Source organism: Chiloscyllium plagiosum, chromosome 5, assembly GCF_004010195.1.
Source record: "Chiloscyllium plagiosum isolate BGI_BamShark_2017 chromosome 5, ASM401019v2, whole genome shotgun sequence".
In the NCBI taxonomy this organism is placed as follows: Eukaryota; Metazoa; Chordata; class Chondrichthyes; order Orectolobiformes; family Hemiscylliidae; genus Chiloscyllium; species Chiloscyllium plagiosum.
In genome coordinates, this window is record NC_057714.1 from 74738195 (window position 1) to 74751228 (window position 13034).

General features: G+C 38.7%; 1 protein-coding gene across 1 annotated transcript in view; it reads right to left on the bottom strand.

The window, feature by feature from the left end:
- The window catches only part of cubn (cubilin (intrinsic factor-cobalamin receptor)), a 292612-nt gene extending 282748 nt beyond the window's left edge, over positions 1-9864 (bottom strand). Inside the window, exons 1-8 of the mRNA XM_043690378.1 lie at positions 9736-9864; positions 9452-9581; positions 9026-9121; positions 8063-8101; positions 4571-4672; positions 2426-2529; positions 1485-1611; positions 359-527 (exon numbers count right to left, since the gene is read on the bottom strand). Coding sequence (XP_043546313.1) covers positions 359-527; positions 1485-1611; positions 2426-2529; positions 4571-4672; positions 8063-8101; positions 9026-9121; positions 9452-9581; positions 9736-9845 — 877 coding nt within the window. The 5' untranslated portion in view covers positions 9846-9864. The remainder of the gene's footprint in view (positions 1-358; positions 528-1484; positions 1612-2425; positions 2530-4570; positions 4673-8062; positions 8102-9025; positions 9122-9451; positions 9582-9735) is intronic.
- Positions 9865-13034: the final 3170 nt, after the last annotated feature.

The following is a 13034-nucleotide window of genomic DNA, read 5'->3' on the forward strand; positions in this document are numbered from 1 at the left end:
TTTCAAAATATTTCAACTTCTTCCTTCACCACTTGTGTCCCAATCGTTACTGTTCTAAAAAGCTATTTGATTTTCAGAGTTTTTCATGGCTGTCACTAAGAATTTTTGTAATTGGCTGTTTGCACAGTTTTATAGCATCCCTGCTGTTCCACCCTTAACAATAAAATCTACTGCAAAGTTAGAGCAGTAAACTTCGCACCAGATCACTAGATCTCTCAGCATGGCTTTTTTGCCCCTTGCTTCACTCATGATTCCAAATTCAGGTCATGCTGAATAATGCACTTGTCATATTGACAAGTTTCTCATGATTGATAATGACATGTTTCAATCAGTTTAACCAGAAAAAAAAGGTTGTTACCTGCTGGGCATGACTCACAACGATATGATCCTGGAGAATTAATGCACTTGACTGGAGGATTTGTTGAACAGGGATGAGCTGGAAGATTACATTCATCAATATCAGAACTACAGGCGGAGCTTGTTGGAGCATGAGTCCATCCAGCATCACAGATACACTGGAACTTGGGCTATTAATGGACAATGAGTGGAAATATTGAATAATAGTAAATGTAATTTGAAAAATTTATACTATGATTAGCAGAATGTAAATTAAACCACCGTGTATACCCATGAACTACACAATCAAAGAATTGGAAACAGAGTAGAACTTTCAACAGGACACTCACAAAACAAAGTCAAAAAGTGTGGCACTGGAAAATCACAGCTGGTCAGGCAGCATCCAAACAGCAGGAGTGTCGATGTTCCTGATGAAGAGCTTATGCTCAAAATGTCAACTCTCCTGCTCCTTGGAAGCTGCCTGTGCTTTTCCAGTGCTGCACCTTTCGACTCTGATCTCCAGCATCTGCAGTCCTCATTTTCTCCTAGTCGATTATTCACAAAACAAAGTCTGTTTCCTGAGTGACAAAGTTGTTTTCTATATGCAAATTCAACAGTCTACAACATCTGTGAAAAAGAATCACTATGAAGTGCAGCAAAAACAGCCCATAACTAATATTAGAAGAAATCTTACTCATAGATGCAGTGAAGGAACTTCCTGGGGTGTAGGTGAATGTGGTACAATTACAACATTTAAAAAACATTGGATAAGTACATGAATAGGAAAAGTTTGGAAGGATATGGCTCAGGAGCAGGCAGGTGGGACGAGTTTAGTTTGGATTATGTTCAGCATGGATTGGTTAGACTGAAGGGTCTATTTCCGTGCTATCTGACTCTATGATTATGATTTCTCCAGCAAAATACTGTGAGTGGTGCTTAGTTCCTTGTAAATTATGTATGTAAATTCCACCTTACAATAATATGGTTTGTAAACATGGTTGAAGGGAGAAATTATTCATTTATCTCCATTCGGACCAGGAACAGTGGTGCCACTAAATACCATATTCAAATGTTAATAGTGTCAGATACTGCACAGAAAACCTGTAAAGAAAGAAATTCATTTTTTCACAATGCTGCATGGTCTTTACCTGATTTGGCTGCACTCTCTCTATATCAATGCAGATGCCATGTTCACACAGTGCTTGTGAATCACCTTGGCAATCATCATATTTGAAAGTACAGTATGGACCATACCATTCGGGAGTACAGTCACATCTGAGGATGACATAATACAGTGTAACATTAATATTACAAACAAATTCAATATGATTTTTCCTTCACAATGTTATGCGCTTAGTCTACAAGCTCAGTAGAGATGGTTTGCTGTACTTTTCTATGCTAACTTTACTATGCGCTGTTCATCTGAACTTAGGGCTATCCACTTCGGCGTCAGTTAGCTCAGTTGGTTGGCCAGCTGGTTTGTGACTCTAGCAATATGGGTTCACTTCTTGAATTGGCTGAGGTTACAATAGATGACTCTCCTTCTCAATGACTCCCTTGCTTGAGACATGGTGACCCTCAGCTTAAACAAACATCAATCATCTCTCTTTCTCTGTTTCATAGAAGAGCAGCCCTCTGGTCTGTTAAGACTATGACAACATTACCTTTTACCTTTAGTCTGAAACCACAGTGATAAAAAGAGTGGACACTCATTATAAAGAAGAAGGAAGCATGGTACAACTGAACTTCAAAGTAAAGAGAATGGTAATATTTAGTTTTCAACATGTTAATAATTGAAAAACAATCAAGGATTCAACATTCCAAAATACTTCACATGTACATCATATAGTAACATTGACAACCCAATAAATGCTTAGAAATAAATGCTTTCCATCTACTAATCATTAATATTTGGCCTGATAGCTCTGTGTTTGACAAACATGTGGATATATAACCATCATATATCATGCAATTAATTAGCAACCATCTTTCTTTGACTTTCTGAACAAGGTAATGTCAGTGCTAGCTTTTGACATGCAAAACATGCACAATGAAGCTTCCATCTCTTTCCTCTGATCGATCCTGTTACCTGTAATTGCCTTTTGTGTTAACACATGTTGCTCCATTTTGACATGCTAGCGATGGTCCAGCATTGACCAGACATTCATTTACATCATCAGAGCAAGTAAGTCCCTAAATATACAAAGTAATGAGAAACGATAATCATTAGGAATTTAGTTGGGGTTTTCCTTTCATTTCATTGATAATCAAGCGACAGACTTTTGAAAATCTTCCCGCTCACTGTTAATTATGGATCACAATTCACTCACATCAGCAACTACTGTACTCAATAACAGAAAGTTTTAAAATGTAATAAAATTAGAACCTTAAGAGTTAATATTAAGGTCATGAAGCTGGGGTTAGCCTGTAACATTTAGCCATTTTAAATTACAGAACCACTTCAAGAAAAAGTAGTTCTATAACAGCTTTGAGAGCTGGTGACATGGGCCGTATTGTTTATATTGCAGAGCCGATTCTTAAGCTCACAAGTATTGAAGAGGTGACCCATTGATCCATCCAGTCAGTTCCACATAATTGTGATTCCAAATTCATCAGGTCCTTGACATTCCCCATCCTTCCAAAGCCACATAATGTGCTAGGAGAGGTTATCACGAGATAAAACCCTGAGTCCATCAGGAAGGATGTGAACCTGAGAGGGGTGACTTTTCGTGGCAGCAGGGGCCTACAGGTTAAAGCCTCCCTGTACATGGATGGCATTGCTGTTTTCTGCTTGGATCCATTGTCAGTGTACAGACTCAGGTGCATCTGTGAACAGTTTGAACAGGCCTTGGGAACAAAAGTAAATTGAGGCATGAGTGAGGCCTTGCTCTTTGGAAACTGGGCCAACCAATCCTTTCTCGCCTTCACCTTCAGGACAGACTGCCTGAAGGTGCTGGGTATTTGGTTTGGAGAGGCTGGGGCTTGTGCCAAGACTTGGGAGGAGAGTGTCACTGAGGTGAAGAAGATATTGGGCAGATGGGAGCACTGGTAGCAGTCCATGGTGTGAAAAAAATCTGGTCATCAGGTATGAGGTAATCTCAATGCTGTTATACGTGGCGCAGGTCTGGCCTATTCCCTGAACCTGCACCGCCGCAGTCATCCAGGCCATCATACACATCATGTGGAGATCGAAAATGGACCGAGTCCAAAGGGACAGCATGTACAAAGACCTGGACAAAGGGGAACAACACACCCAATGCTACTCTCACCCTAATGGCCATCTTTGTGTGTGGCAGCATCAAGTTGTGTGTAGACCCTCAGCACGCAAACACCAAGTGTCACTACGTACCAAGGTTCTACCTACATCCAGGGCGGGCCTGGTCTCACTTGGAACTCCAAGTAGTTTGACCTTTCCATATCACCTGTCCTTCATGGAGAAATTTGTGAAGGAATACACCTTTGATCACAAGTCCATCAGGAAGTGGTCAGCATATAGCATTCTAAAGACCCTTCAGGACAGATCCTGTCGAGTAGTTCCCTGAGCAGACTGTCAAAGTCATTTGGCAGCATGCCTCATCGCCAGAACTTTCCAACAAGCACCAGGACATGACTTGGCTTGTGGTGAGAACGGCTCTGCCTGTGAGATCCTTTACACCTACCCAGACTCTCTGCACCACCGCACACTGTCCTCGAAGTGGCTGTGGAGAGGAAGACACTGTTACACACTTCCTTCTGGAATGTGCCTATGCAAAGGAAGTCTGGACAGGAATGTAGTGGTGTTTATTGAGGTTCATCCCGAACAGCTCCATGACGTGGGACGCCGTGCTCTACGGTCTGTTCCCTGGGACATACACCAAGACGAACATCAGCAGCACCTGGAGGACCATCAAATTGGTGAAAGACATTCATTGGTCTGCCCTAAACTTGCTGGTCTTCCAGTTGAAGGAGTTGAACCTGCGTGTTGCAGACTGGCACATTCCAAGGTCCAGGATTTGTGCTGAGGGACACACTAAAGCTGGGACCTGCTACCACCAAGGTGCAGTGGGGAAAGACCACCGTGTAAGATCATTCTGCTGAAGAATAATGGGAGGGGGGGGGTCCATTCAGTAATTGGGCCCTGCTAATGCTTCAGCTAAAAGCCAAGAACAGACATGAGTTTACTTGATGAGAAAAATCACATAACTAGAACCTCAATTCACAGGAAAGACGTATGTCTAAAGAAAAGCTTTCTTGCCTTCCAGTTGCTTGGACAGAGACAGAAAAAAGAATCAATGAGATCAAGGCACCTTCCACCATTCTGACAAGGGTCGCTCTTGCATGCACGTCTTTGCAATATCTGAAATGTGGGAAATGCAGTTTAGAAGAAGTGAGTTTCCAATGCTTTGCTTAAAGTCATTCAAAGTATGTAATAACCAACTGAAGGAACAATTTTATTCTTAAACCTTGTAAATCCCTATTTTATTGGTTGATTTTTTAAAAATGAAATGTACGGATACTTAGATCACTGTTGGTCTATCTTCTCTCTTTGCACACCTCTTTTTAGAACCAAAGCATTCCTCATGTTATTTTCTATTCTGGAATGTATGACAAATCGGTAAATGGAATACTTGATCACTCTGCTAACGCAGATAAATTTCCTGTTTTCTTTTAAGAAATATTTCCAGTTACGCCCTAGCTAAGAATAAACCACAAAAATAACGATTATTTATATCGTGATAACATTTGGGCTGGAAGCAATACAAAAACTTGTTAATTTCTTTAAAATGTATGTAAAATTTGTATTTCAGTTTTGGATTTTTGAAAACAATGTCAGAGTTTGTATCAATTCCAGAAGGATCTTTTCTAAATTTTCTTTGATAATAAGTACTAGTCCATATACCAGATGACCACTGATTTGGAAACAGAATCAACAAGAAGAAAGTTAAGACTAGAAGTCAACAAAAACAAAGATAGAAATTGCTGGAAAAAGCAGGTCTGAGAGCAGCTGTTGAGAGAAAGCAGAGTTCACATTTCTTTCCACAGATTCTGCCAGATCTGAAGCATTTTTCCAGCAATTTCTGATACCGTTTCTGATCACCCCACATCAACAGTTCTTTGCTTTTTTTGTTAAGCTTCATGAATAGTTCAGCAAAATTAAAGAGATGTGTGCTTTCCCAGCAGTAGCAAAACCTGATTATTGGTTGGTCAGTTGAAAAGGAACTCCTGAAAGTTAGACCTTCAGGACTGCTGTGAACCGAGGGAAAAAGGTACAATGCTGATGACAATCGTACCTGTGAAGTCAAAAGTAAAGCTGTTGTTGTATAAGACTCCTGATCTTGCTACGTTAATAAAGAATAACATTTTGTGGGAATATGCAGTGATGTTACACTACATTTACACAGGGAGTGATCCAAATGCTTGTGATTGCATAGAGCACAAATTTTTGTATTAACTATTTAAAGTGAAATTAACCATTTTTATTGAAGTATGATTTTCCTAATGATTAATGTTTAATTTCAGTTAGTTCTGCGATATTAAAAGTTACAAAACATGGAATATTCATGGGAATTTCTTCATATACTGAAGGTTCTTCAGTACATCTGCTTTCGTTATATTGTCATGGGAAATTAACTGATGTACGTTTTAGATCCAAGCATTTGATGCAAAAGTGGATCTGATGCTCAAAGGTCGGAAGCAGTTGAGAAGTGATGATTGAAGGGTGGAGCAGAGCATGTGAGGCTCAACATAAGATCAGGGGTTAAGAAGATTGGAATCCTCATTCACGAGACGCTTGGGGCTTGAGAAAAATAGGATGATTTCGGTTAGTAAAATAAAACAAATACCTGTGGATTATGGACATCTGAAACAAAAGCAGAAATTGCTAGAGAAGCTCAACAGGTCTGGCAGGTGGTTATGAACTAACTTGTAAGATGATTATTAACAGATCTCACTTTGCAACCTTCCAGAGAAACTGAAATGCAAGGAAAGTCAATGATGAGAAGAGGTCATGCCGTGGTAAATAGAGGGGAAAAGGACCCTCTTAGGTTAATAGAAATGAATGGTTGGAGGACGGGTATATTTCAAGGGAATGAGATGCGTCTTTGTCACAAAAAAAGAGCACATGATGACTAAATGCTGGAAGCCATAAGTGAAAATGGAATTGACCAATTTCATTTGAAGTTTCATTTGAAGTATCATTTGCCATTAATTCATTTTTCCTCATGATTCATGTTAATTTTTCTGTTCATTTTGAGAATGTTAATTCGAGTAAATTTGCTTATTTTGGTTTACTGTTTGACTTTGAGGATTGTACAGAGCATTTCACATAATGGAATGATCCCAGGAGCTTCATTGGAAACATTATAAAACAACATTGATGCTGAGCCACGAAAGGAGATATTAAGTCAGGTGACCAAATGTTTGGTCAAGGAAGTACGTTTCAGGCGGAGAAGTATTGGGTGAAGAATTCAAAGGTTTGGGGCCCTACTATCAGCCTTTGTAGGAAGAGTTAAAATAGTGCATGCACAGGAGGCCAGAATTGGAGGAGCACAGATGTTACAGAGGGTCTTGAGGCTGAAGAATATTTCGGAGATAGAGAGAGCAGGAACATGGAAGGAATTGATAATAAGGATGAAAACTTAAAATCCATGCCATTGCTTGACCAGAAATCAGTACACTTCAGTAAGCATAGATTTGGTAGGGGATAAGACTTGGTGCGGTATGATACAGAGTTGGTTAAAGAAGGATGGAAGGTGAGTACATTGGAATAGTTGGCCCTTGAGTTAACAAAGGTTGAAATTAAATTTCAAGCAGCAGATGGGCTAAGACAGGAGTGATGTTGAGCAACGTCACAGAGCTGGCAATAGACAGCTTTGATTGCATTGTGATATAAGGTCAAAAGTTCATGTCTGAATCTAATGTGACATCAGGAAGGTGAACTAACTAGTTTAATATCAGACTGTTTGCAGAGGGAGGGATGCAATTGGTAACTAGTGAGAAGAGTTTCAGATCAGAGTGAAACAATGGCTTCAGTCTTCTCAATATGTCGTTGAATGAAATTTCTGATCATCCAGCACTCAAAAGTTAAATATGCAGCCTGGTAATGCAGCCAGTGGAGTAGTCATGACAGACAATGGTGAGCTAGTGCTGTGCATTATCAATTACATATGAAAAGCAAAACTGTTCCTGCAGAAAATGTTACCAAGGGACAATATATAACTAAGAAACAGTAGGGAGGACAAAAAAAAATCCTTGGGTAACAATGTGAGAGTATGAAGAAAAACCATTATGAGTGATTCTCTGGCTGCAATTTAATAGGTAAGAAAAATTCATAGACATAATCATTTCTCAACAGCAGCCACCAATTGAATATGAATCATGGAGCCCTAAACATTACTTGAATACTTTTCTCCCTGTTGGGCACTTTTTATTTAAATTTATTAGTAATTAGTCTCAATCCGAACTTTTAGTTATTTGTAAAGAGACCAACTCAAATATGATCTCAAATCTGACAAGACTGAATGCAAGGTATGAGGTTAGGTATGAGGTTAGGTATGAAATCTAATTATCTTTAATGCAGTCTAACAATGTAACCTCAACCCATATTTATCTGAATTCTGGTGCGGCAGCTATTATTTAAATTCAACACAAATTTAACGCATGTTTTCAGTCATCTGCTTATTTGGATGAAATATATGGATATCCTTCATTACTGTAATAGAAACTAATATGAATTCAACATACTTACTGTTTGTACAGCCTTAACACTGGCTTCAAGATGTTGTAGCTAAAGGGACAGCAAAAAGAACAGTTAAATTAATATCTCACAAATTGCAATTTTATCTTGCTACCGAAAGAGAAAAGAGTTTTCAAATAGTTATTTTACAAGTAATGTCAAACTTGTATTACGTCTAATTCATGTCAATGCCATTCATGAGACAGAATACTTCTAGGTCAGTGTTGTAATGTTGAGAAGATAACAGTGTGAATGACTTGTGAAAGATTTTATCGTGCCAACAAAAAACAGCTGAAGGGAAATCCTCTTAGCTTACACCTCTCATTGCCCGAAGTCCTCTAGTTTTAGTGAAAGGAAACCAGAGGAGCCTCTAGGGGAAAGGATTATTTTTTAGAGTTCTGTAAATGTTTTACAATGACTCCTGAACACATAATCTACTAATGATATTGATTTCAATAGACCAAACAATTTTACGCTTAAGCAAAGTGGATGAATTTTGAAAACTCTTTGAACTGTTTAAAATTAAGACAAAGAAATCGGGGGAAAAAATGAAGAGAAATTTCAACAATCTCGTCATGCTTTTCAGAAAACAAAGTACATAAAGATTCCACATGTCCACACTTTCAGTCAAGAAAAGGGGCCTGGGTTTAACCATGTGTAAAAATAGATTTTGAATGCATTATCTCACTCAAAGACTATTTCTTTCCTTTGTAGAGTGAGACTTTTTAATTGATATATGATCTAACTAGAGGCTGGCTTTAAAACTTTAAGCATTCTTCAAATGCATTTTGTAGAAAATGTAAGATCTACATATTGAATGGTCCCTAATGAGTTGCTGAATAATGAGACAAAATACAGACTTTCACATAAATATGCAAAAGGCACTCTTCACCCCCTGAGATGTTTTGCTTTTATGGCCAATAACATTAATTGAAAGAGAGCAAGCAGTAAAGAGATCACAGATTGTATACTTACCCATACATTCAGCTGACTGATTTGATTAGAAATGTTCTGAGAGATATGACCTCCACTAGCTTTCAATTCAACAATGTCATCCTTATTTTTTCCAATCTAGAATTACAATAAAACAATTAAATTAATTTCACAAAATAATGTAAGACATCTGCAGCTATCTGAAAAGAACAAGTGAAATTCAGTGTTCAAATAAAGTTAAAAACTAATGTACGACATTTGAAATGACTTTTACATACTGAAGCTTAATATAAAATGTAATGAATGAAACAGAGTATTTAATTTGAAATATGCCTGTTTAGTCTGGTGAAATAATAGTCTTGTTAGAGTTACTTATATAAAAATATTGTGTCGACTATCTAAGTTATTTACTTTCCTCATTAAATGGCAACACAGTATTTTAGAGGTCAGATAATTATCAGTAACTACCTGAATAAGTTGTTGTTCCAGATCGTTATTATTTAATTTAATTCTTCCAGATGATGAAGTCTTGAATTCAATATTCTTTAGGTTGCCAGGTTGAAATATCAAATTGCCATTATTTGAAGTTATTCTGGGTCTTGTAATAAAAAAGACACTTGAACAAATAGGAATTAAGAGCACAATGGATGACAGCTACAAAATTACATGTATACATTTGTTGCTCTTCAAAACCAAGCAGTTTTCTCTGAAATTAATTTAAAACTATTATTAATTAAAGAAATAATACCCACTGATCGTTGTTGATAGCAGTCCTCAGTCGATCATTTATTTCATTTTCTGATTCACATTTTAGTATAGAAATTGCAATTAACAGGTAGACAGAGTACCTGAAGCAAATCATGTTAGTTGCATATCCCCATAAGCACTGCTGATTATAGTGATTGTTTGATGTATTTGTTCAAACCACAGATGTTAAAAAAGTGTACCTTCAACCCAACCATATGAACCTTGACCATATAACTGATAAGATTAGATATAAAATTATTCTATAGTATTAGCTACCAGATAAGATATAAGATGGCACAAAAACAATAATACTGTAGGAGCACTTGCTTTTTTCTTTCTACAACTTATGACACAGAACTTCAGATAAGCTCACCAAACATCTTTGTCTTGGGGCCAACTTACAGTGGCAATTCAGAGATTTGGTAAGATGTTATAGATCATAAAATGGATCAGGTAAGCCCAAGTACTGCCAAAACTGATTTCCAAATTATAATTTTTTTAAGACAATATGGTGACAAACTTGGACCCACCAAACCTACCCTCATAAACAACGTAGGAAACATACAGAAATGAAGTACAGGAAAAGATTATATCCCCTCTCAAGTCTCCTCAGTTGCCATGTTTTGAATTCTACACAATACCAATCCTAGAGACAATACTCTTTCACCCAACAGCCATGCAATCTCTTAGAAATGACTAAAACCACAAAGGAAAAAAATCATTTGGATCCTGAAAGTTCCTTCTTAACCTTTGAGAACAATTAGGCAAGTAGCAGAAGATTACAGGTAATTTGGGAGGCCTAACTCCAGTGCATTCTAAATAAGGATATGTTGATCAGACTCAAAAACTAATCTAGTTCTGTGCATATGTAACTTATACTCATGTCTGCTGGTACTTTCTTAGATGACTAACAAAAATGGTCTACCTAATAATTTCATCATTTTAAATACAGCAATCAAAACTTTTTTGGTTTATGGTTAATAAATTAGAAATCTGATGTTCTGCAGAGTTCATTTCAAGGGATTACAGGTATGGTTGCATGATTGGTGTTTGGTCCCTAGGAAGAATCACTCCAGGAAATAAGCATGTAGATATAGCATATTACCGGAAACACCTCTTTGCCACAATAATTTAATGAAGGGGAAATTGCATCTTAGATTTTGCCCATCCATGCCAGCACCATTGAACTCTGTGAGAGCAGGGTGGGAAGAAAATTGCATTTGTAATTATCTACTTGTTTTTAAATCCTGGAGAATGTGGTTCTTAAATTTTCTTCGAGCGTTCTTTGAGGGACTTCTGTTTTTGGGTGTTAGGCATGTATTCATAGTGCAGCACAAAAGCAATAGTGAGCTTTGATCTGTCCAGCAATCATATACACCGCAAACACCTCAGGTCACATACACATCCTTCCTCCCTTGATCTCAGACAGTGACATAGTCCAGGAAGCACCAATGCTTGGATTGCAGATGTTTGCACATTGTTTCATGTCTAAATGCCACTGAAACAATGTATTTGTGATGGTGAATCTGTGCACTTCACAAAGAGGACGAGACGTTGAAATTTGACTTTTCCAATTTCATTTCCGATGCTGCCCTTCCACGTAGTAGAGTTGCATCCAACTCACTTTAAAACCACCCAATGGATTCAATTTGTCTTGCTTTGGGACAGTTGTCAGTGTCAGAATATTATGAAGAATCCAGATCTGCTTAAAAGAGCTGTAGAATAGAGAGTCGAAGCATAAGCATGATGACTGTGGGCCATTGACTGCCATTAAATGGAGGGCATAACATCATGAGCTAGTCATTAAAGGCACTTGAAAGTGCTGTACATAAATCTACTGTTCTATTTTTGATAGCAAACCCAATTCCATGAATATGATGATCTTCTTCAGTTTCTCCTTCCTCTCTATGCTGACCATCCACTTTGTAGGTTTTACTAAGAACATCAAATTATGTCTCACAAGCTTCAAGAATCAATGATTGCCTTCCTTTCAGAGCATTTATTGTCATGATTGTTACATGCACACACTCCAGACACAGAAATGCTTGTGTTTTATTGCCTGTCAATTACAAAGGTGGTGCGACCCCCAGGTGGTTCCTAGTTTGGGACAGTTTAGGCTTAACAACCTTTTCTAGTCCACTTCTCAAATGAGGAAAGGGAGCCCTAAAAAAACTGCTCAGTCAAGATTGCTGTAGCAGGAGAACAATATCCATCCTGAATTCAAGAGCTCAGCAACTATCAAGCATCCATTGCATTCATATATAGATCAGTGCTTGCACTTCTAGGTTGGTGTGTCTCCAACACTATGTATCCATTGAGGTTGGGCTTTTTGGTGTCTCTAGCAAAGGGATTTAATTAATCAGTATGCAGTCAGTAATTAGATTAGATTACATTACAGTGAGGAAACAGGCCCTTCGGCCCAACAAGTCCACACCGACCCGCCGAAGCGCAACCCACCCATACCCCTACATTTACCCATTACCTAACACTACAGGCAATTTAGAACATAGAAGAATACAGCGCAGTACAGGCCCTTTCGCCCTCGATGTTGCGCCGATCCAAGCCCACCTAACCTATACTAACCCACTATCCTCCATATACCTATCCAATGCCCGCTTAAATGCCCATAAAGAGGGAGAGTACACCACTGCTACTGGCAGGGCATTCCATGAACTAACGACTCGCTGAGTGAAGAACCTACCCCTAACATCAGTCCTATATCTACCCCCCCTTAATTTAAAGCTATGCCCCCTTGTAATACCCGACTCCATACGCGGGAAAAGGTTCACACTGTCAACCCTATCTAACCCCCTAATCATCTTGTACACCTCAATCAAGTCACCCCTAAACCTTCTTTTCTCTAATGAAAACAGCCCCAAGTGTCTCAGTCTTTCCTCATACGATCTTCCTTCCATACCAGGCAACATCCTGGTAAACCTCCTCTGCACCCGTTCCAATGCCTCCACATCCTTCCTATAGTATGGCGACCAAAACTGCACACAATATTCCAGATGCGGCCGCACCAGAGTCTTATACAACTGCATCATGACCTCAGGACTCCAGAACTCAATTCCTCTACCAATAAAAGCCAGTACGCCATATGCCTTCCTCACCGCACTATTTACCTGGGTGGCAACTTTCAGAGATCTGTGTACATGGACACCAAGATCCCTCTGCTCATCCACACGACCAAGTATCCGACCATTAGCCCAGTACCCCATCTATTAGCCCAGTACCCCATCTGCAAAGGAGCAACTTTTTCATGCAGAGGGTGGTGCGTGTATGGAATGAGCTGCCAGAGGAA